Source organism: Camelus bactrianus, chromosome 26 (assembly GCF_048773025.1).
Source record: "Camelus bactrianus isolate YW-2024 breed Bactrian camel chromosome 26, ASM4877302v1, whole genome shotgun sequence".
Lineage (NCBI taxonomy): Eukaryota > Metazoa > Chordata > Mammalia > Artiodactyla > Camelidae > Camelus > Camelus bactrianus.
The window spans coordinates 33,156,088-33,180,121 of record NC_133564.1 but is presented as its reverse complement, the minus strand read 5'-3'; the positions used below and the strand labels follow the sequence as shown (position 1 = coordinate 33,180,121).

At 42.4% G+C, this 24,034-nt stretch overlaps 1 protein-coding gene across 4 annotated transcripts in view; it reads left to right on the top strand.

Annotated features, from left to right (window-relative positions):
* Window positions 1-24,034, top strand: part of PSD3 (pleckstrin and Sec7 domain containing 3) — a 598,663-nt gene that overhangs the window by 179,079 nt on the left and 395,550 nt on the right. For 2 of the 4 annotated variants that reach the window (XM_074353659.1, XM_074353658.1), the window contains exon 1: window positions 11,772-11,961. The exons of the other annotated variants lie outside the window; for them this stretch is intronic. In XM_074353659.1, coding sequence (XP_074209760.1) covers window positions 11,934-11,961 — 28 coding nt within the window. In that variant the 5' untranslated portion in view covers window positions 11,772-11,933. Of the gene's footprint in view, window positions 1-11,771; window positions 11,962-24,034 lie in introns of those variants that run through there. 4 annotated transcript variants of the gene reach the window in all.

Sequence of the window (24,034 nt, the reverse complement as noted above, 5' to 3'; positions counted from 1 at the left end):
TGTTTGTGTGACATCTGTGTGGCACTTTTACCAAATGACAAATTGTAGAGCATTAAAGTAGCCCTCCTTCATCAGGTTAAAAGTTTCAGAAGTTTTTTTTTTTTTTTTTACTGAAGTGTAGCTGACTTATGATGTTAGTTTCAGGTGTGCAGCAAAGCAGAAGTTCTTTAACAATAATTTGTGCATCCTGCACTTACATTCACAACAAAACGAGAGGCAAGTTCTACAGTCTGACGTTAATGTTGAGAATCCATCAACTACAAATTATTAATACTTTCTTTGGAAACTTTTTTTATCGGAAACAATCGGTAGCAGGTTAATATAACTTAAATTACAAAAGAGATCGACTTGGCTTTCAATTTTACTTCTAAATATTATGTTTAACATATAAACATAAGGGATAGATTAGACCATGGCTCATTTGTGGTGTGTGTGGGTGTGTGTTTGGGATACATGTGAGAGGAAGAAATGTTGATTTTTAAAAACTAAAAATTGCTTTACAAATCTTAAAAGGATTTTTGTGACTGGAGTGAAATGACCAGATAGGACCCACTGGCCCCAGGTTGGCCTCCTCCCTTGGTCCCCTCCCTCAGGTGTCCAGTGGACCAAACATCCCATCCCCAAGTCAGGCTGAGTGTCAGGAAGGGTCCCCCTCAAAGCTGATCATCACTCCAGAATAGAGCAGATCATGAGACGTATCCCATTAGGACATTTTTAAAGTACAATATTATGACTGTACTCAAACAATTGTCTTGCCACCTGTGCCAAGAGTCTATAAAGGGTTTTCTCATCTGTAAAGAGATTGAGTCAGATAACTTCTAATATCCCTTTTAGTCCAGTCTGTGAAGCTGAGGCTTTTGCTTTGCCCCTGGTTTTATTTTCCACCCCTAGTTAGTTAACATACAGAAACTCATCTATCATTGGAGTGTCACCCACGTTCCTCACAAGGAGCACCCAACTGTGCTACTGCAAATCTGCTTTACTTGCTGTTAGTGAACTTCCATCCCAAATCTCCTCTTTGGAGAGCTTTTTAGTCCATTTGCCTGGGAGGAGGGAAATACCCTCACCCAGATGTCTTTAGTACTTTTTCAGATTGTTCTTAACTTCACTGCGTCAAAAAACAAAGGTCATTCTGACTTTAAATTTTTCTGTTGCTACTCTGTTCACTGCCATGTTGTTCTCCAGGAAGTGGCACTGCCAATGTGACTAAGCTGAGAGCTGTTTTCAGGAGATGTGATTCATGGATCTTTGAACAACAGAATTCTCTTACAGATTTTAAAATAACATGCTTATTATCAGTACTGGATTATGTGTAGTTTGGGCTTGGTACTAGTCAATGTAAGTAATGTCCCTGCTCTAACAGCAACCCCCATAAATTTCAGTAAACACGAGAGAAGTGTATTTCCTGCTTACTTCACAGAGTGTGTCTTGGTGAGTGTTTTGGTTGCTCTGGACATTGGTAACTTTCCAGAAAACAGGGAAGAGCGTGATCTAAACTTGCTTATAATCGACCTTATTTCCTTTGCCATTGGTTTAAGTGTAAGCTCTTTCTAAGCTGCAGTCTTAAGGAGCTGGAAGAAGAAAAGCAAAGTAAATCTAAAGTAAGCAGATGGATGGAAATAATATAAGAGCAGAAGTCAATAAAATAAGAACCAGAGAAACAGTATAGACAATCAAAGAAGCAAAAAGTTGATACCTTGAGAAGATCAATGAAATTGACAAGCATCTAGCTCAACTGATGGGGAAAAGCTAGAGAGAAGACACAAATGACCAACTTCGAATGAAGGCGAGAACATCACTAGAGATCATACAGACATGGAAAGGTTGATAAAAATTATCCCAATAATTTTGACAACGTAGATGAAAAGAACAGATTCTTCAGAAGTTCACTCAAGAAGAAATAGACAACCTGAATAATTACATATATGTATATATTTTGATATGTTACTATTACATATAGTGTATATGCATTTTTTAAGAAATTGAATTTGTAATTAAAAATCTTCTCACAAGAAAACTCCAAGTCCAAATGGCATCACAGAAAAATTATACCAGTAAAGCAAGAAATATTACTGATTCTACATATACTCTTTTAGAAAGTAGGAGAGGAGAAGAAATTTCCCAGCTCAATTTATGAAGCCAGCATTACTTCAATACTCAAACCACAAAGATACATCACAAGGAGAGAAACCATAGACCAATATCCCTCATAAACATAGATGCAATAACAGGAAAAGTAATTAGCAAATTGAATCCAGCTACAGATAAAAGGAATGATTGTTATGAACTGAACTATGTCCCCCACAAAATCATATGTTGGAGCCCTAACCCCCAAAGTGACTGTATTTGGAGATGGGAATTGTAAGGAGTAAGGTTAAATGAGATCATAAGGGTGGGGCTTGAGTCCAGTGGACTGGTGTCCTTATAAGAGAAGAAGAGATAGCAGGAATGGGCACAGGCAGAGGGAAGATCATGTGAGGACAGAGCCAGCAGGTGACTGTCCGCAAGCCAGGAAGAGAGGTCTCATTAGAAACTAACACTGTGGGCACCTTGATCTTGGACTTCTAGCCCCCAGAACTGTGAGACAATAACTTTCTGCTGTTTAAGCCACAAAATCTGCAGTATTCTGTAATGGCTGCTCTAGCAGACTAATATAATAATATACCATGATCCAGTGAGGTTTACCTAAGGAACGTAAAGTTGGTTTAACATCTGAAAATCAATCAGTGTAATTCAGCTGGGAGGGTATAGCTTAGTGGTAGAGTGTGTGCTTAGCATGCACTAGGTCCTGGGTTCAATCCCCAGTATCTACATTAATATATACACACACACACACATATAACCTAATTCCCCCACCCCAAAAATATACCACTTTAAAAATCAATGTAATTCACCAAAATTACATCATAAGAAAATCATACAAATATCTCAGGAGATGCAGAAAAATCATTTGACAAAATTCAACACCCCTTCATGATAAAACAAAACAAAACAAACTAAACCTTTCAACAAATTAGGAATTGAAAGGAACTTTTCTCAGCCTGATAAAAGGCATCTATCAAAAACTCATACCTAACAGGGAAAGACTGAATGCTTTCTCCCTAAGATCAGACACTCGGCAAGGATCTCTGTTCTTATCAGTTCTGTTCAATATTGTGCTAACATTCTGACCAGTGCAACAGCAAGAAGTAAAACTGTCTTTATTCACAAATGACATGATCAGCTGTGTAGAAAATCATGAGGAATTTATTTTAAAAATAGTGGAAGAAGTGAGGTCACAATAAGTAGAATTGGCAAGGTCATAGGATTCAAGATCAATACACACACACAAAAAATTTATTGAAGTATAGTTGATTTACAATGCTGTGTCAATTTCTGGTATACAGCGTAATGTTTCAGTCCTACCTATCCATACATATATTCTTTTTCATATTCTTTTTCATTATAGGCCACTACAAGGTATTGAATATAGCTTTATATTGAAGTTTTTGAAAGTATAATTAAGAAAGTTACAACATTTACAATAGCATCAAAAAGCATGAAATACTTGGGTATAGAACTTACAGTGCAAGCACTGTACACTGAAAATGACATAATTTTGCTGAAAGAAAGCAAAGGAGACTAACTGGATATACATCACGTGTGCATGTTTCGGAAGACCAAGTGTTGTTGAAATTGTCAGTTCTCTCCAAATTGATCTATAGATTCATGCAATCCCAATCGAAATCCTAGTAGGCATTTTAAAAGAAATTGACAAGTTGATTTTCAAATTTATATGGAAATACAAAGGACCCTGCCAAGGCAAAACAATTTTGAAAAGGAAGATCAAAGCTGAGTACTCACACTGCCCCATCTCAAGATTAACTGTTAAGCTAGTAATCAAGACTGTGGATTAGTGTAAGGTTAGACACTAGATCAAGGAAATAGGAGAGAATTCTAAAATAGACACACACATACATACTCAATTGGCTTTCAACAAGATAATTACATGGGGAAAGCTTAATCTTTACAGGAATGGTGGTGGAACAGTTGGCTAGCCATGTAGGAAAAAAGGAAACTTGAGCTTTAACTCATATCATATATAAAAAATTAATTTGTAACGTAAACATAAGAGTTAAAACTATAAAACTTCTAGAAGCAAACATACAAGAAAATATTTGTGACATTAGATTAGGCAAGGATTCCTTAGGACACAAAAAAATCACAAAACATAACAGAAAAAAAATGGTAGACTGGACTTCATTTAAATTAAAAACCTTTGCTCTTCGAAGACACTTAAATTGAAAAGAAAAGCCAAAGACAGGGAGAAAATTATATGTGTTTACACATACAAATACATCTATAAATATGTATCTGATACAGAACTTGTATCCAGGATATATAAAGAATTTTTATAACTTTATAATAAGAAGACAAAAAGATTTCATTTTACATTGTAAATCCAATAAAAATTTTTAAAAATTTAAAAAAAATTCCATTTTAAAAAATGGGCAAAAGATTTAAACAGACACTTTACAAAAGAAGACACACAAATTGAAAATAAGTGTCTGAAAGAATGCTCAATTATCATTCATCATTAAGAAATACTAGTCACACTACAATGAGATACCACTTCACATACCTAACAGATAAAAATTTTTTTTAAATTGTTAATACCAAATGCTGGCAACAATGTGGAATACTGGAATTCTCAAACATTGCAGATGGGAAAGCAAAATGATATGGCTACTTTGGAAAACTGTTTTGCATTTTTTCAAAAAATAAAGTTAAACATGCATTAATCATATGACCCAGAAATACCACTTTTGGGTATTTATCCAAGAAAAACAATATGCACACACAAAAACTTGAATATAGATGTTCATAACATTTTCTTTGTAATAGCCAAAAACTGGACACAATCCAAATGTCTGTCAACTGGTGAATAAACAAATTATATATCCATACAATAGAACACTATGGAATAATAAAGTAGAATGAATTATAAATCCACATAAAAACATTCACAAATCTGTGTGAAAGAAGGCAGACAACAAAAGATTTCACACTGCATGATTACATATTTTTGGAATTCTAGAAAAGGCATAACTACAGTGGAGAGAAAAACAGGTCAGTAATTGCTAGGATCCAGGGTCTGCAGGGAGGGGTTGACTGCAAAGGGGCATGGAACATCGTGGAGGGGAAGAGGTGAGATATCTTGATTTTAGTGGTGATTTACAGAACTCTATACATTTGCTCACTGGACTGTCTGCTTAATTCTGATCACCAGTTCCAACATGTGTGAGGTTTTTCCTCACACCACCAAGAAATTCTCCAATGCCAGTTGGGTGTCCTACAGTTCAACTCAGTTCTGATACTTCTACTGGGGACAACATCAGATCCCATGAGTTGAGGGCTCAGTCCTTAAGGAACTAAAGACAAGACTGAATTCCATGGGTTCATTGACCCAGAAGCTCTCTGAACCCTGCCCTGTGTGGTTTTTAAGGAGGCGTCCTTAGGTAGGCACAACTGATAAAATCATTGGCTGTTGGCATCAGTTCAACCTCTAGCTCCTCTCCCCTTCCTAGAGGTCAAGGTCAAGGTCAAGGGGGTGGGACTGAAAGTTCCAACCCTCTAGTCACAGGATTGGTTCTCCTGGCAACCAGCTCCCACCCTCGGGTGTGGTCCAAAAGTCACCTCATTAACAAACAAAGACACTTTTGCTCTCACCACTTAGGAATTTCAAGGTTTTTAAGAGCTCTGTGCCAAGAGCAGCAGGAAGACTGAATATATTTCTTATTGTAAATCGCAATATCACAACACTTAAATTGGTGAGTTTTACAGTATGTGACTATACATCACTAAAGCTGATTTTGAAGGGAAAAAAAAAAAAATCTTTTCTCCAGGGTTCCTGATTGTGGATTTCTATGAATCAATAGACCGAAATAGCTGGGCTCACAGAACTTTGAAGTGAAGTGACTCAGAATTCAGCCCCACTAACTGTCACCTCTGTAGGTATTTGTTTTTAGTGTTCACCAACATTTCTCTCTGTAGAGCCACTGGAAACAAAGGAATTCCTAAACCACATGCTGTTCCCTCCCAAAATAAGGAGAATTTGTTTGTCTATCATGCAGGTGACATTTGATGATCACCTTCTCTGTGCTCCAGTGTACCCTGTGCAGGAAATAAAAAGGAAGTGTCTGATCTCTGTCCCCGGAGGGCAAGTCTAGTCTGAGTTTCTTGGGGTCACAATTCAGAACATTTCCAGTGGCAAGGGTGTAGCTCAGTGGTAGAGCATATGCTTAGCATGCACAAGGTCCTGGCTTCAATCCCTCGTACCTCCATTAAAATAAATAAATTTTAGAAAAGAACATTTATAGAGTCAACTTCTGGGATTTGCTGTTACCAGTAAAGACTCACCAGAAAGAGTGTAAGGATTGTGAAAATAGACTGCTTTTAAATGCGAGGGTACTTTTACAATGTGAGCACACCCAGACATTGGTAATTTCTATAGGCCATTTCTACTCTGGAAGAATACTATGACTGAAATGCTTATTTGAGCAAAATAGTTTTCCTATGGAATCTCCCTTCAATACAAATACTGCTTTTGAAAGGATTACTTTTCATTCGTTGAATAATTTTGAGAAAGCGATTTGTTTTTTGAGGGAAGTAGGGACTTTTCCCCAAACAGTTTCAGGAATTATTCGGATGGTGAAGCATTTTCTAGTAAAGCAGGGGGATGCACTAGGTTTTCAAGTGTGAAATAGAAAAGCAGCTGTGGCTATGTTTCTATGTAAAGATTTGGTTTTTGTTCTTAATGGTTGAGTCAGTACATAGCACTATACTAAAAAGCTTTATATTCTCAGAAAAATAAACGAGGGCAATCATATGGTATCCTTGGGCCAAACTTCCATTTGTCACTTATTCCGTGCCTTCTGAGGACCAGACCCCATGTGAGGCGGGGCTGTCCAATAAAACTCTCTGTGATAATGGAAATGTTCTGTGTCGGCAGTAAGTATGGCAGTGAGCAGCCAATTTGAAATGTGGCAACTGACGCTGAGAAACTGGGATTTTATTTAATTTTATTTGAATTCATTTACAGTTAAGTGGCTACTTACGGCTAGTAGTTACCAAATCGGACAGGATAGATATGAGGAGTAGGTAATTGAAGCATCTCAGTATTTACCATGTGGTTGTGGTGGAGTGGGCTAGGTGTAGGTACAGGATTTTTTTCAGTGATTTCTGTCCACAAGGGTACCAGTCTTTCAGAATCGTCACCTTCAAACATACGAGTCTACGTTGGAAGAGATGAAGGCTGTTACATCCAGAGGTAAAATACATAATGTTTATACTTCAATGTCCATGTAAATATATGTGCACATGTGTTTATAGCGAGATAAGAATGCTTTGACTCTTTCAAGTCAAGAAGAGGATGGTGGGTAGAATGGGGCTGCTTCTGTCTCAGATTCTACTGGGGTGTCAGTGCCTTAGATATCAAAGTGAATGAGACAGACCTCCACCCTATGTGCGATTTTTAAGGAAATGTTCCTGAGATCCTGTTCCTCAATATTGGATCCCACAGTCAGATCAAAGCTATAAAAAGAAGTGAGTATGAGGAGATTGGGAGGAGATGGTGACTGGGGCTGCTGCCTGGTCCTCATGGACCAGATATGGGCCACGTGTTGACCTGGGGTCTACCTTCTTGGGGTCTATCCAACAGGGTGAGCTGGAGAGACTCAGCAGGAAGAGGAGAAGTCCCAGTGGGTACCTAGGGCCCAGAAACAGGAACATAGGTCATCACCCACCTTCTCCTTCCAACAGCAGGCTTCCAGCTAAGCAGGGAAGAAGATTAGAGGCCAGGTCAAGTCTGGACTAGCCAGGACTGGATAGTTTAATTACTGAATTGATCCTGTGTCTAGAGTGAGCTGAACAAATTCTGGGCCTGCCAAGTTTCCATTTAATGCTAGCGAAGAGTTTCTCCCACTGAATGAAACGATCGTGGGGGACGGTTTTGGTTACAGTAGGAATGGAGCTTTTTCAACAGGGTTTTCTTTCTGGGGTGATAAAATTTTTCTAAAATTGTGATAATGATTGCACAATTCTGGGAATATACTAAAAACCTTTGAGTTCTACAGTTTAGATGGGTAAGTGGTGAGGTATATAAATTATATTTCAATAAAGCTGTTAAAAAAGTCATTTCAAAGAGATGATCAAGAGTATACAGCCAAAGCCCATGGGGCAAAATTAGCGTAGAAGTATTTTAGGAAGTTAATTATAAAAGAGATTGGGTAGGCAGTTAATAAAAATGAGATATTTCTTGGATTTGGTGGTATTTGTGGACATTTGTCAACTTTCAGAAATTTGCAGTGAAGTTTTTTTTCCATTCTAAATAAATATTCACTTTTGTACACACACACATAAAAAAAAAAAGAGAGAGAAAATATTCCACAATCTGGTCCTTCAAACTGGCCTTCAGAAATAGTAGGGATTAACTGTGTGTGTGATGAATCATGCATGAGAGAATTTCAACTTCTTTTTCCTTTTCTGACCTCCAGTATCTAATGTCTTGCCTACTTTATTGTTTCTCTTTCTTTCCACACCACAGCACGGCTCAGGATAGAGCTGGGGGAGGGATATGGTACTGGATAAATACAGACCAGCTCATGCCTCATTCAGAGCTGCTGCCTCCTTCCTGCTGTACAAGGTGGATGCTCGTGTATTTGAGACCGAACTTGGACACAACTGTGATCATTTGAGCTGGGTGCCTGGGATGTCTGTGGGCGCTAGGACAGTGCAAATGGGAATTCATACTCTATTTCTAATATTTCAAGAAGCCTAAGAAAATATTCACACACAAAATACATGCTGGCAAAACGAAACGTCAACCTTTATTTGATTTGCTTTGGCCTTTATCAACTGCGAATTGGCAACATGGGTCGCTTTGTGCTGATCAGAATCTCCAACAATTATGCCTTTGATTATTTAAGGTGGGAAGAATAAATGATTATTTACTAGATGTGATCAGCTTTGTCAGTAAAATCTTAAAACATGTTGGACTCGGGGAGAAAAACAAAAAATTTCCCTGGTGATGAAAATGTTTCTGCTGCTTAACTTTTTATTTTTTTAAACGTTTTTGTAGGAGAGGAGGAAGGTAATTAGGTTTATTTGTTTATTTGTTTTTTTTTTTTAGAGGAGGTACAGGAGATTGAACCCAGGATCTCATGCATGCTAACCATGTACTCTACCACTTGAGCTATACCCTCTGCCTTATACAGCTTAACTTTTGAAATGCCTCTTTACTGAACATTTACTATGGGCCAGGAACTTTATATAACTTACACTAATAACAGTCCTTCAAGGTATTATGTCCTTATTCTATAATTGAGGAAACAGACCTGAGATTATAGGTGTCTACATGTCCTACTTGGTTTTACTCCTGATTCTTCGCCAACAAAATCATCAGACCCAAAGTTTCAAGGAAGGCAGACGTTTACTGGGAATAGGCACACGGGGACTGTCTTCTTTGTGTAATTCTGTAAGGGTGAAGGGAGAATCCATAAAGGAGAAATATGCCCAAGTAACTGGGGTGCTTTAAAACCTACACATCTGACCAAAATTCTGCTCTGGCAGGGGAGCATGGAATAAGAGCATTTTCAGAAGCTAGAATGGAATTTTTTTTTTGCATGTTATTTAATTTCTTTTTAATTTACAATGTTGTATTAGTTTCTAGTGTACAGCACAGTGGTTCAGTTATACATATATTCATGTGCTTTTTTATTACAGGTTACTACAAACCACTGAATATAGTTCTTTGTGCTATACAATAGGATCTTGCTGTTTGTTCTACACATAGTCGTTTGTATCGGCCAATCCCAAACTCAATTTATCCCTCCTTCCTCCCTTTCCCCCCTGGTAACCATAAGCTTGTTTTCTGTCTATGAGGCTCTTTCTGTTTTGTAAATAAGTTTGTTTGTGTCGTTTTCTTTAGATTCCACATATAAGGGGATATGAGTCTTTCTGTGACTGACTTACTTCACTTAGTATGATAATCTCTAGGTCCAACCATGTTGCTGCAAATGACATGATTTCATTCCTTTTTATGGCGGAGTAGTGTTCCATTGTGTGTGTGTGTGTGTGTGTGTGTGTGTGTGTACACACCACATTTTCTTTATTCATTCACCTGTCGATGGACATTTGGGCTGTTTCCATGTCATGGCTATTGTAAAAAGTGCTGCTACCAACATTGGGGTGCATGCGTCTTTTTGAGTTAGTTTTCTCCAGATATATGCCCAGGAGTGGGATTGCTCTATCATACAGTACCTCTATTTTCAGTTTTTAGGGAACCTCCATACTGATCTCCATAGTGGCTGCACTAATTGACATTCTCACCAATTGTATAGGAGGGTTCCTTTTTCTCCACACCCTCTCCAGCATTTACTATTTGTAGGTTTTTGATGATGGCCATTCTGACTGGTGTTAGGTGATACCTCATTGTAGTTTTGATTTGCATTTCTCAGATAATTAGTGATGTTGAGCATCTTTTCATGTGCCTGTTGGCCATCTGCATGTCTTCTTTAGAGCTTCTATCCATTTTTTCATTGGCTTGTTGGCTATTTTGATACTGAGCTGTGTGAGCTGCTGAGAAGCTAGAATGGATTTGTATAAATGCATCCACTCCCTCATTCTGGTTCTGCTGGTAGATGCCACTGGCTGGCTGATAGCTGTGAGTGGGGCGAAGCATAAGTAGGTGGCTCAGGTGCCTCCCTGCATCCTGACCTGGTGGGCTGCCTCCTTGGGCCACCAAGGAAGCTGACCCTCCATTACAACTCAAAGCTTGGCCATGTTAGTCATTTTCCTCTGTTTGGGCATCTTCCACTGGCCGGCCACAAGAAGCCAGACCTTAAAACACACTCGTAAGTACCATAAGCACCATGCAGCTGGTCACAGCGGGTTTTGTCTCCAGGTGCTTAGAGCGCTCTTTGCTGGTAACAGACCTTACCAGGGGGGCTTTTACATCTCCCCTCCCTTTGCCAGAGGAGTGCGCCTTCCCAGTCTCTGCTGCACCTGGTCGAGGGGAACAGGAAAAAGGGATCGGTCTGCGGCACCTTCGATGGAAAATGCAACTTCCGTCGCGATCCCCTGCACGCACGTTTGGAGGTGGATCGTCCCAGGGCGGGACCGCGGTGACCGCGAGCGCCTGTCCCCGCGCGACCCGCCTGGGTCGGGCGTGGGGACCTGGAAAGGGTCGGCGGGTCGCCGGCAAGCACACTCCAACACGGACTTCAGAGGCCGGGCTAGGCCACCCGGACCCAAGGGGACGCGTGGGCGTGTCGGGCGCCGGTCCGGGGACCACGCGAGACGCGCCCACCTCGCCGGTCCCCTCACACGGCGCTTCCGGACCGGCAACTCCGTCGGAAGCGTCTGTCACTTTCCTCAGGGAGAAGACGAAGCAACAGGCAGGCTTCCGCAGGAGGCCGGCCAAGGCGAGCGCGGCGCGGGAAGGGGAGCCGCGCCCGCCCCTGCCCCTTCCCCCCTCTCCCTCTTCCCCCCTCCCCCTCGGCCAGCCCCTCCGCCTCCCCGTGGGGCCCGCCCTCAACCTCCCCGCCTCGCGCGCGCCTCGGCCCCCGCCCCGGGGCCTGCCCCTCCCCCTCCCGGCGGCGCACCGCCCCCGCCTCCCCTCCCCCCCCCGGGGCACGGCCTCCCACGCCCCGGCCTCTCCTCCCCGCCCCTCCCCGGCCCCGCCCCCATCGCTTCACGCTCCCACTCCCCTCAGCCCCGCCCCTTCCCCCCTCGTCCCCCCTCGACTCCGCCGCCGTCCCTGGACCGCCGCAGGGCCGCAGCCTCCGCCAGGGAGCGCGCTCCTCGGCCGCCGCTCTCCGGCGTCCCGGGAGCCCGACAAAGAGCACGCCGCCCGCCCGCAGTCGCGCCCTGAGCCTCCGGCGGCTCGGCGGGCGATGGGAGATGGAAGGAAGCGACGCCACGGTGAGGCGCGAGCCGGCGGCGGGGGCGGGGCGGGGCGGGGGGCTCGGGGCCGTCGGGGCGCCTGTGCTCCGTGGCTGCCGGGTCCCCCGGGGTCCCGGGCGCCTGGACGTCGGGGTCGGGAGCCGCTTCTTTTCTGCCCCCTCTCTTTGTGTGGGTGAGCAGCCGGAAGGCTCGCTCGGTGGGGCGGCGGTTTGAGGGGTTTCACTTGGACCCCCGCCTTCCAGCCGGGGGGCCGGGCACGCCTGGGCGTCGCGGGGCTGCCCGAGGGAGGGCGGGAGGGCGGGAGGGCACCCGGCCTCCGGTCGCCGAGTGTGGGACCCTCACGTTTCTGTCAAGAGAGCAGAGAAGTCCCGCGCGGCGAGCGGGCGCGCCAACCGGGAGGAGGGTTCCGTGCCTTGGAAGACGTTGCCCTCGTTCAGTTTTACATGCATTTAACTTTATCCGCGGTTTTGTGCCGAAAGTTCTGGCAAATGATGTTCTGAGATTTAAAAATTTAAAAATAACAGGCACCACCCAAGGACGTGGGTTTAGAATGCTGCCGGTGGCCTAAATAACAAATTGTGGTTTTACCGTTGCCCTCGGGGGACGTGATGGGCACGAAGATTTCATTTTCCACGGACAGCCGGGACGAGGGTTTCCACTCCTGGATGACTCTTGAGTGGGTCCAAGTGTTGGTGTAGGGAAGAGATCTGGAAAATTCCTCTCAATGGGGTTCAGGGAGCAAATGCTTCAATTCATTAAACCTAATTGAATATCTGCAAAGAATATCTGCATGGAGGTGATGGAGGAACCCAGAGGTGGCAGAGGTTCTGGTCCAGCCAAGGGCCTGGAAGTCCTCTACAGGGAGGTTTAGCTGGGCCCTGAAGGGGAAGGTTGAGGGGGCGTTCACTGTGTGGGGGAAAGGATGCTCCCTGCTGAAGGAAAGGAAACGCACTTTCTGTCTTCTTCCAAGAAATACTTTACTGCCCTTTCTGAGAGTATTTACAGATCAAGACTTATTCTTTTCAAAAGTCATTCAGTTCCTCTTCAGCACCTAATAGGGCAACATGGCGCAGCAGAACCAGCAAAACAATGCAAGATAAACGGACATTTCAGTGGCTTGATGCATGTCCTTCTACAACTTTCTATATCCACCCCACAAATCATCACAGATATCTGTGTTTGTATTGTTTGTCAGATATGTTGTTAACGAACACTTGTACTAAAAGGAGCAGAGTAGTTCCGTGGAAAGTACTTGGACCAGTAGGTAGGACACCTGGCTTGTAGGTTTTGTCACCGAGTGGGTGAGTTTTTGCCAGTGTCTTGGGCACATCATTTAACCACCTGTAGCTGAAATTTCCTCCTGTATAGGATAAGGGGACTGGGTAGACAGCTGGTTTTTCAGCGCCTTCCAGCCCCAGCAGCTTATGATTTTCTGCCTAAACAGGGATATGCGTTCCTTATTCAGTGACGCGCTCTCAACTTCACCTTCTGAATATCTCTCAGGTTGTATGTTCTGTGAACGGATCAGCACTCTCATCCTGGCCATGGAATGGGGGAGAGTGACTGAAGCTGCACAGCTAAAATGAGCGTATTTTAAGGTGAAGTTCCACAGTTGAATGTTATTTTTAAAAATACAAGTGTAAGAAACTTGCTTTGCACATCTGAATGCGTGTTGGCTTTGAAGAAGGTTTTGTTGACACTGTTCACTTCATTTGTGACCAAAGAATAATACAGACTTTACTATGGACATTGTAATGAGAGGCTCAATTTTGCTTTTAATTAAAGTAAAAATGAGCAATTTAAAAAAATGGGAAACCTTGGAGATCCTTAGAGGCTACTACATCTTGGGAACTTGGAAATAAAAATAATACAGAATAGATTAGCCCTTTGAAAAAGTGAAAATTCAGAGATTTTTTTTCTGTTTGCTTTCTAAAACCTTAGTATTTATATGTTTGCTGACACTGATGGAAAATATGAGTGGGATTTAGCCTGGCATTACATTAAAAAAAATACGTCCAAGGCATTACTACTTTTAGAGGTGAGGGTTTTTTTTTTTTTTTAAAGAAATTCTGGAGTCATCTGTCATACATTATTCATAAACTAAGACACCAGTGTGATAATAGATTCATCTCAGTCTTGGTTAAGAAGTTCCAAGGCAGTAATCGTGTGAAGGTTAAAATATGTTTATGTGCTTTGAGGTTTACCTGAGGTAATGCTGTCGTTCGGCAGTTATGAAAAGAGCATTTCTTTGGGCTTGGATTGGATTAGAAGGTGAGTAATGGGTGGTGATCCTTCCCAATTTTTAGAAAAGAATTCAGACCTGATTGAGGGGTAGGCAGTCTGTGAGAAGAAATCTGGGGATCAGTAGGTGCCCACAGTCCCCTCCAGGAGCGTCCGTGTCTGGACCGCTCGTGCTGTTTGTGGTATCGTTTGCAGATTCAGAGATTTGCTGGGAGGAATTTTAGCAGTGGCCTAATTGTTTGAGAGCATGTCCCTTTGTACCTTTCCTGTGCCTCTGAGTTGCAAAACCATTTTCCAAAGACATTTTCCACACACACCAGCTTTAATAGTTTCAGTTGTAGCAGCTACAGGGGCCCTTTACAGTGGGAAAAAGGATAATTTTCAGCATGTAGTTAACAAGTTATTCTTAAGTCCATTTCCCAGATTTCCATGCCTCATTCAGAAATCAGGTGTAACCTCCTGACACTGATAATGACTCTGCTTCTGCTATCTTATTTATATAAAAATAGCACGTGTCCCCACGCTCCCTGTTTTTCCACTGTGCCCAGAAGGTCAACAAACTGGGGCCCCGTTGGTGGCCGAGTGGGCAGGACTTTGTTGACACTCCAGGGCACAGAGGTCATGAGGTGTTTTCTCTCTCCGGGAAGCTTGTGGTGGGAGGGAGAGACCGGCGGCTCCCCCTCCTCCCTGCGGAGCCAGCCCCCCCCCGCCCCGGGGCCGACCACTCAGTTCTTGGGGCTTGTTTAACTGTGAACAGCCATCTAGTTGGAAACTCCCGTTTCTCTGGTCACAGATCCGTGAGATGAATGAGACTAATTTGTACATGTTGATGCATATTTCTGAGAGTTTATCCTTGGAATTAGGGACTTAGGGTCATGGAAAAAAATGAACATTTTGATGAGCCTGAGGCTCTTTTCTTACACAATAGTTTCTTCTTACATCGTAGTTTCACGGGGGTTGTCTGAGAAGCAGCATTTTCCTTTAAGTTTCACATTATGGCCCAACTTTGGAAAATGCTTATTTTATGTGGCATTTTCAAGCATGATGTATTGTTACAATCACAGAGAGTATTTATTGAGATCTTACGATATGTTTTAATACAGGTCTGGTCCCCAAGACAACCTCAGGAGGATAGTTGTCTCCATTCTGAAGTCTGGAGAGGTTAAGTAACACAGCCAGAAAGTGGCAGAACTGAGACTTCAACTTGGCAGTCCAGTGTTCTTACCCACCATTTTGCTTTTATGTCCTCAGTTAGCATGGTGTGTTGCAGAAACTGGATTTTTTGACTCTCAGATTCTCTGGGTCTTGGAATCTGAAATTGGATGACTAATTCATCAGCAACCATTCTTTTAAATGTCTAAAGGCTTAAATAGTGGGACCAGGATTGTTGTTTGGCTCAAGAGGTGGAAATTGTGTATTTTTCTTTCAACAACACGTGTCATGTCTAAGGGGATCCATAAAGGGATTAGGTGAGGAGCTCCATGTAGTTATAAGTAGTTATAAGCAGATTAATAACTTAAAATTGAATGTCAGGCTCACCTCGTATAACTTCCAGTTAATCACCTGATGGATATGATCTCGACTTTTCTACAACAGTGGGTGTTGATATGGAAGTCTGCTTCTCCTTGTTTTTTCTCCCCATGAGCTGGGACTTAGGCTGTTGAGAAAAGGGGTCTGAAACAATGAGGAGGAGAGTGGGGAATGAGCCGAGGGCATTCATAAGGAGATCTGGCAGCACCTGCTCCCTGTTTCTCTTGCCTTCTGTTCCCAGACTTTTGCTAAGAAGTAAATGATAGAAATGGAGCAACTTGGTTCTTCCTGTGGCTCTTTGGTCTGTGGACAAAGGAAGTAGAAACATTTGAATAGAAGCAGCTGTAGTTTCTTTTGTTTGGCCTTCAGGGAATTATTGGTTAAGGGCCAGTGGAACTGCTTTTCTCTGTGTATGAAAACTTAACGGGCTTTTTTGCATTTCATTTTTCAACAACTCTTAATTTCCAAGAAGTTCTCTGATAAGCACAGTAGTATAGATTGAATCTCAGGACTCCAAGGGAAGGGGAAATCTGGGTGTAAGAGTGAGTGGCACAGACAGTGCAATTGGATGATTGCTGCCTTTGTGACTATGTTATTTTCTAGCAAAATTATATTGGGGAAATACTGAGAAATGGCAGCAGGCCCTATGATCTTCCAGAGCATGTCCCCAGACCTTACCTTCATGTGTCTAAAAGCTGTAGGTAGTGAGTGTTTGAAGAAGCAAGGTGTTTCTCCATGGGTCTGAAACTTTTCATTTGAATATCCAAGTTCCTTTTGGGGCAGATTTTTATATTTTTCAGCTTCATTTCCAAAGGGTCCTTGAGCTGCCTACTCCATCTGCTGATGCTTCTTTCTTCCTATAAAAATCTTCCATGTAGAAAAAAAATCCTATTGCATTCCACAAGCATCTATATCAGGGCGGAAACTGAAGTATAGGTGTTATATGCTATTCATTCATTCAGCAGATATTAAGTGCTTATCATGTGCCAAGCTCTTTTGGGCTCCAAAAAGCCTTGTCTACGGACCATTGAGAAAACCTGTCAAGAACATTTAGAGACACTCAGATCCTATTTCTGAGAGTCAAACCTCACAATCTGTAAATGCTGAAGACACTGTATTTAAGAACTCTTTCATAGAATCAGTGAGTTGCTCTCCAAGTTGTTCAATAGAACTTCCTGCGATGATGGAAATATTTTATTTCTGTGCTGTCTGATATGGGAGTCAGGAGCTGCATGTGACCACTGAGAGCACTTGAAATGTGGCTAGTGAGATATAGGAACTGGATGTTAAATTTTATTTAATTTTACTGAACTTAAGTAGCCTCATGTGGCTAATGGCTGATATGTTGGACAGCACAGCTCGAGAGTAGAAATGCTTTACTGGATGGCATTGTTTGTCTTGGGCATTCATTTCCCACTTGACCACCTGGTTGCTTATGGTGTGTTTACCGACTGGGCTTTGCCAGGTTTTTAGTTTTGCACATATTTATCCCATCATGTCTGATAGGCACAAAAGCAGTGAGAGTGTACTGGGATTTTAATGGAAAATGAAAGAGGTGATAAAGTCATTGAAAGGGATGAGAAGAAGAAAAATGTACTCAACAGTAAGAACTATTCTAAAAAAAAAATTGTGTAACTATACAAATTGTGTAACTATTTATTTTTTAAAAAGAACAAATTGTGTCGTGCAGTTGACAGTACTCAGCAGTGGAGGTGAAGCTTTTGATAAAATGGGAAAACTTGAGTGTCTGGCTGAGAGTCCACTGTTACATTAATTCAAGAGTTGGCTGTGAGTTGTTTGAGAGCTTACAGAGATGGTGAGAACGCTGCCTTCGGTCGACCTGTCTGTGGCAAACTGTGGATGTTCCACAGCTCCCAGCCCCCTTTGCATCTGCACAGCACCGCAGTGGGTACCTGGGTGGGTAGTGCTGGATATCCACGTGGCTAATGTCTTTCCTGGGACCCCTGCAGAGGTACCTAGGAGGCCCAGTAGATTTTCAAAGCAGATGAAGCTGAATAGGGAAGATTCTTGAATAGCATAAATATTGGCAAGGAATGTGCCTGGTTTTAAAACTGCATGTTAGTAGAGGTGCTTCAGACTGCAGAACAGAGAAAAAAATCTTTCTCTTTGTCCCCAAGTACTTTTCAGTGACAAGTCTGGGAGGTAGACAGTCACATTTACAGACTCCAGGGTTTCTCCAGGGCCAGGCATGCAGGAATAGCCTTGAGTATAGCATGTGTGAAATCATGAGTGAATTCTTCTGGGTATGCTTCTGTTGGAATACATTACTATTTTGAGTTTTATAACTCGTGGTGAAAACACAATGATATCAAGGCATAACACTGCAAAAATACGGGGATAGAAAGAGGAGAAAGAATAACACGTGTTCTTTATTTATTATGTGCCAGGCACTGTGTGAAAGTGTGTGTGTGTGTGTGTGAGTTATATATTCTTGTATGTTCTTTACAGTGTTGTAACCTAGGTGGTCTCTCCATTTTCAGAGGATGAAATTGAGCCTCATAGACATTAAATGGGATTCTTTTTTAAAACAACTTTATTGAGATAAAAGTCACATATCATACAACTCTTCCCTTTAAAGTGTACATTCAGTGATTTTTACTACATTCGCAGAGTTGTGTGTTTAGAGCATATTTATCACCTAAACAAACTTTGGACCCTTTAGCTGTTGCCCCTAATCCCACTACTGCCGCATCCCCTGACCAGGAGGCAGTGCCCTACCTTCTGTCTCTGAATTTGCCTGTTCTGCACATATATACGTGGAATCAAACCACATGTGGCCGTTTGTGACTGCCTTCTTTCACTTAGCAAAAGGTTTTCAGTGCTTAGCTACGTTGCAGCACATAATAAAAAGGGCTTCATTCTTTTTTTATTGCTGAATAATATTCTGTTGACTAGCCAGGCCATGCTTTATTTATTTATTCATCAGATGGTGGTTTTTTCCTCTCGTTGATTTTTAGGAATAATGTTGCTATGAACATTTATGTACAAGTGTCTGTGGGGATGTGTGCTTCCAGTTCTCTTGGGTCTGTACCTACGAGTGGAATTGCTGGGTCATGTTGTAGCCCTGCGTTCGACACTTGGTGGAATTGCCAGACGGTTTTTCCCGGGGGCTGCACAATTTTACATTTCTGTCAGCAGGTGCTTCACATCCTCATCAACACTCGTTTTCTTTCTGATTTTAACCAACTTAGTGCTAAGTGGTATTTCATCCTGGCTTTGCATTTCCCTGATGATGCTGAGCATCTTTTCATAGGCTTGTTGGCCATTTGTCTATCTTCCTTTGAGAAATATCCCTTCAGATCCTTTGCCCTTTTTAAAATTGGATTATTTGTCTTTTTATTATTAAATTGTAAAAGTTCTTTATTCTGGATGCAGGCCTTGTGTCAGCTATATACTTTGCACACATCTTCTCCCATTCTGTGGGCTGTCTTCACTTTCTTGTTCCCGTCCTTTGAAGTGAGGTTCTTTATCTTAAGCAAAGCACAGGTGGGCACAGCACACTGAGAAGCCCTCACATATTTGTTGAAGTCAGTTGACAAAAATTTTTAAAATGCTTTTTGTCATGAATATCATTCTTTTTGTTTCTGGTTGGAAAAAAGGATGGATTTAACCTTTGCTTAAGCTACTTAGGAGGATTGCAACACTCAGGATTTGAGACCTTCGTGTGTATTGAAGGAAATTTTGGAAGTTGTTTCGCTAGAGGCTTTTATGTACAGAAAGTAGAGCTTTCCTCTTGGATTAGATAGAGAACTGCGTGAAAGGAAAAGGACACCCTGCCTGGAAGACCTCTCAATCTTTTAAGGTCCTGTGATTTTATGATCTAAATAGTGTTTCCCAAACTCATTTATCACAAGCATCACCTGGTGTTAGATTTCTAGGGCTGCCTGAAGGTCTGGTTCAGTAGCTCTGAAGGGCACGTTTCATAATCACCCTATGTGATTAAGATCAGGAACCCTTGAGAAACTCAGATTTGAGCTGGTGGTGATCATGACCTTTTAGCGGTTGCCCCTAGAACTTAATTAGACTCTTTAGTGGGTGTGGTGTCCAGGTGGCGGACACCCCTCACTGAGGGTGATTATAAAGAGCTGATCCAGCCAGTCTGACTACTTTGCTTACCTGAGCTACTGATCTTGATCCAACTCAACCCAAATTCTCTTCCCCTCCCCTCCTGTAGTACAGATGGTCCCACTGTAAAAATTAAAACCAGGTTCACAAACATTTTCAAGTCACAAGGTTGCCACCATCTTCTTGAAAGTATTCCTCCTTCCCCCTTTTCCTCCCTTTTAGGCTTTGTTCCTGTCTCTTTACGATTGTTGACTCCCTGGCAGCCTCACATAGCCACACAGATCTCCAAGAAACCCAGCCCAATGAGAAAAAATCATGGAAAGAAAAGTAGATCACATTTTGCATAATCCTTATACTTTGCCTGTTTTGGGTGGGTGGTCAGGGCCTCCTAAAGGATTTGATAAATGTGAGACTGGGCCAGTGCCATTTGACAGGGGATGAGGAGGCTCGTATGCCTGCGTCACCAGGCAAGGGGCAAAGCAGTGTATGGTTAGAGTGGGGCCTGGAATCTGATGGTCTGCGTCTGGCTCTGCCATCTTCCAGATGTGGCGCCTTGGGTAAGTTGTTCAGTGATGGTTGAGAGGGGCTTAGAACAGTGCCTGCAGTGAACCAGTGAGTAGCCAGTGGAAGTGCTGGGGGGTAGGTTACACTTACCTGGGTGGGAGGTGGAATTATTTTCATTCTTAAAGTCACACAGCTGTTAAATGGTGAGACTGGTGTTTCTTGTTCCCTGTACTCTGACTGTCTGCAGGTATGCTGCGTGGCAGCTAAGAGGAAGATTCTTGGAATGGTGCTTTGGCACATAGTAGTCACTCAATAAATGTGTATTCAGTGAATGAGTTAAACACCACAAGCTTTGAATAGCACAACCCAGGAACCCTTCCAAGGACGCATGGACAGAATAGGGCTCTGACGCCAACCCGGGTCTTGTGGTGGAGGAGCATTTCTGAGCGAGTGGGCTTCTGGCCAGATCATTTTTTTGCCACTGGCTTCACTGTCTGGTCTTGTTTTCCCTGCTTCACAGACGGCGTTCCTGGGCTGTATTTAGTGCCCCAGGTGTGTGGCTTTCATGACAGCTTTCTTGCAGGTGACAACCTAGGGCGCAGAAGATAAGAGTGGCGTGTAACTGTGAACTTCCCCACACAGGTCATGCCCTCCAGGCAGAGGCGTTGGGTAGAAGCAGGTTAGCGGTGTGGGCTGTGTCTGCTGTGTGACGTAACGGTCTCAGAGACCTGACTGATTTCTTCTTCTGATTTTATCATACTTTTCCACTCTTGACTCATTCCTTCCTACCTTTCCTGTGTGGCTTATGTGTCAGTTGATTGTCTCTTGTGTTGATGGGTCCTATTTGGAAAAAAAAATTAATAAAACACAGCATTAATATTCTAAAACTGGAGCTTAAGTAAATATATATTTCCTTTAAAAATACATATTTTAATTTGATTTTATTTGTGTATTTTTATATATTTAAAATAACTTGATAGGTTGAGAGTAAAGTCAACATTTTAGAAACAGTACTAAAATAAATGTATCTGATTATTTAGCCGGTGAGAAAGTGTTTTAATTTATAAAATCATTATTTATCAAGAAGGATCACAGGGACTTACAAGGATAATTGTAATTTCCTGGGTATTTGGGGTAATTGCATCATGAATCTTTATAAATGACAAGTATTTTATCAATTTTATTTTGCCCTATTCAGTAAAAACAATTTAAAAACAAACCATTGTTGGTAGAATTCTCTTATGGTCATTTAACGACTTGTTTCTAAAGTGTTCCATTTAGCTTTCATGGAAACAGCTCTTCCCTTTCATGGAAATAACTTTCATGTTACACTCATATACAATTGCTTTACATAATATTTGTGGTTGGCTAACTGGAGGTTGGTTAAGAGCTTCTGCTCTGTTTGCAGCTTTCGAAACAGAAGCCAGTCTGGCATAGTATGTGAGGATTGATAAGGTAGAGAAATTAGGACGCTTTCCATTCTGTTTTAAAATCAGTTTTGGTTTTATCTACCTCATATCACTGCTGTTTGTGTTTAGAGTTACTTCACTCCTAAATAATTTATTTCTGCATCCTAATGTTTTTTGAAATTATTTTGCTTTCCTTTTTCCTGGAAGATACTTTTAAGTTCTTTTAAAATGTGGTTTATAAAAATATGACCCACCCATGTGTTATCTATTAAGTGAGTGCATTGCTAAAGTATCACACAATAATAACAAAAATTTTTTATCTGTCTCATTCTTGAGTCGAGAGGTTCACTGATAATAGGTTACACCCAGATTTTATACATCATTAGGACATTAAGTGCTTTGTACTTTGTGCCATAATTTCTCTATCATTTGAGGAAATCAAAGTCCATTATATTGGCTGGGTGACTTTGACCTGCTTCGGGAAGGGTGTACGAAATTGAGACCCACCTTTTCAGTATGCTCTGGTGAAGCAGGAGCTGGGTTTTGAGAAATCCTAGTACCTTCGGAGTGTTTTAGAGTATCTCTCAGTTTAGAGAACCATTTCTTTACAATTATTCAGGTTTTGTATGAGGTTAATTTAATTTTCAAGTTGGAGCAGCTTTGTTTTTTATATGACATCTTAATACGTATATGCACACATAGTACCCTGTTAAAAGTAAAATATAACCCTTTTCTAAGGCTACAAGATCTAAGGCTTCTCATAGATCGTATGCAGCTCTGTATCACTGTCACATTTCACTCTTCATATATTCATTACATAAATACTTATTGAGTGCCTCTTGTGTGCTAGGCATTATTTTAGGTACTGGGGATATTGTGGTCAACAAAATAGACCAGAAATTTTTACTCTCGCAAGGTGAGACAGACTCTGTGTGTGTGTGTGTGTGTGTGTGTGTGTGTATGTGTATAAGTGTAGTACTTTGGGGAAATACAAAGCAAATGAGGGAGGTCAGGATTTGGGAGGGAGTTGAGATTTTAAATAGATGGTCATGGATGGCCTCCCCGAGGTGGCTTGTTGATGAAAGGCCTGCAGGAGGTGAAGGGAGCCATGTGGCTGTCTTGGGGGAAGAGAGGACAGCAAATGCTAGTCCTGAGGCGAAGGCATGTGTCCCGCCTTCCAGGAACTGCAAGACCAACATGGCTGGAGTAGAGTGGGCCGGGAGGAGAGCAGACACCACCTCCTGTAAGGACACTGGTCCTGTAGGCTGTCGCAAGGGCTTTGGCTTGTACTTAGAGTGAGCAGAGAAGCTGGTGGAGAGTTTCACGTAAAGATGGGGCAGGATCTGGCTTGGGTCTTAAGAGGATGCATTGCTGCTGTATTTTGTGAGACTAGACCTCAGTGGGGAAGGGGAGAACTAGGGAAACCAGTTAGGAGGCTATTGTAGTAATAGGTGAGCGATGGCGGTGGCTTGGACCGGTGTGGTATGTTTTGAAGGTAGAGTGGGAAAGACTTCCTGATTGGATGTGAGATGTGAGTGAGGGAAGTCAGTGGTGAAGTGCAAGGGTTTTGGCCTCGGTAGCTTGAAGGGTGGAGTTGCATTAATTAGGACAGGGAGAAGCTTGTTTTGGGGGGAAAGACCAGGAGCTCAGTTTTGGAGATGCCCACCAGGCAGTGGGTAAGTTAGTCTGGATTTCAGAAGAGAGTTCTGGGCTAGAGATAAACCTCTGTGAGTCGTCAGAATGTAGAGACTGGATGAAAAGCACAAGGGAGTGAGTGTAGATAGAAAAGAAAAGAGCTTCAGGACCAAGAACCTGGGCTGCTTCTGCGCTGAGGTTGGGGAGATGAGCTATAGAACCAGGGAAGGAGAATGAGAAGAAGCTGCTGATGAGGAAGGAGGAAAACCAGGAGAGCGCTCTGTGTTGGGAGCCAAGTGAAGAAACCGTTTCCAGGAGGATGAGTCAGATACTGAAGAGGGGATGTAAAATGAGGGTGGAGAATTCACTTAGGGATTTAGCAGTGGGAGGTCACCGGTGGGCCTGACAGCGGCAGTTGTGGCGGAGTGGTGGGGACCTAAAGCTGGTGGGTGAGGGATCAGCAGCAAACGGGGAGGGAATGGAGGTACCACACGTGGACAAGTACTTCAAGGAATTGTGCTGTAAAGAGAAGGTGATAAATATAGCCAGAGGGAAAAGTGAGGTCAAGAGAGACTTTAAAATGGGGAAAATAACAGCATGTTTGGGAAAAGACAGTAAAGAGGGAAAAAGGAATGATCCCTCATGTAATTGAGCGTGAAAAACTTTCAGAAGAACTTCAGGTTCAT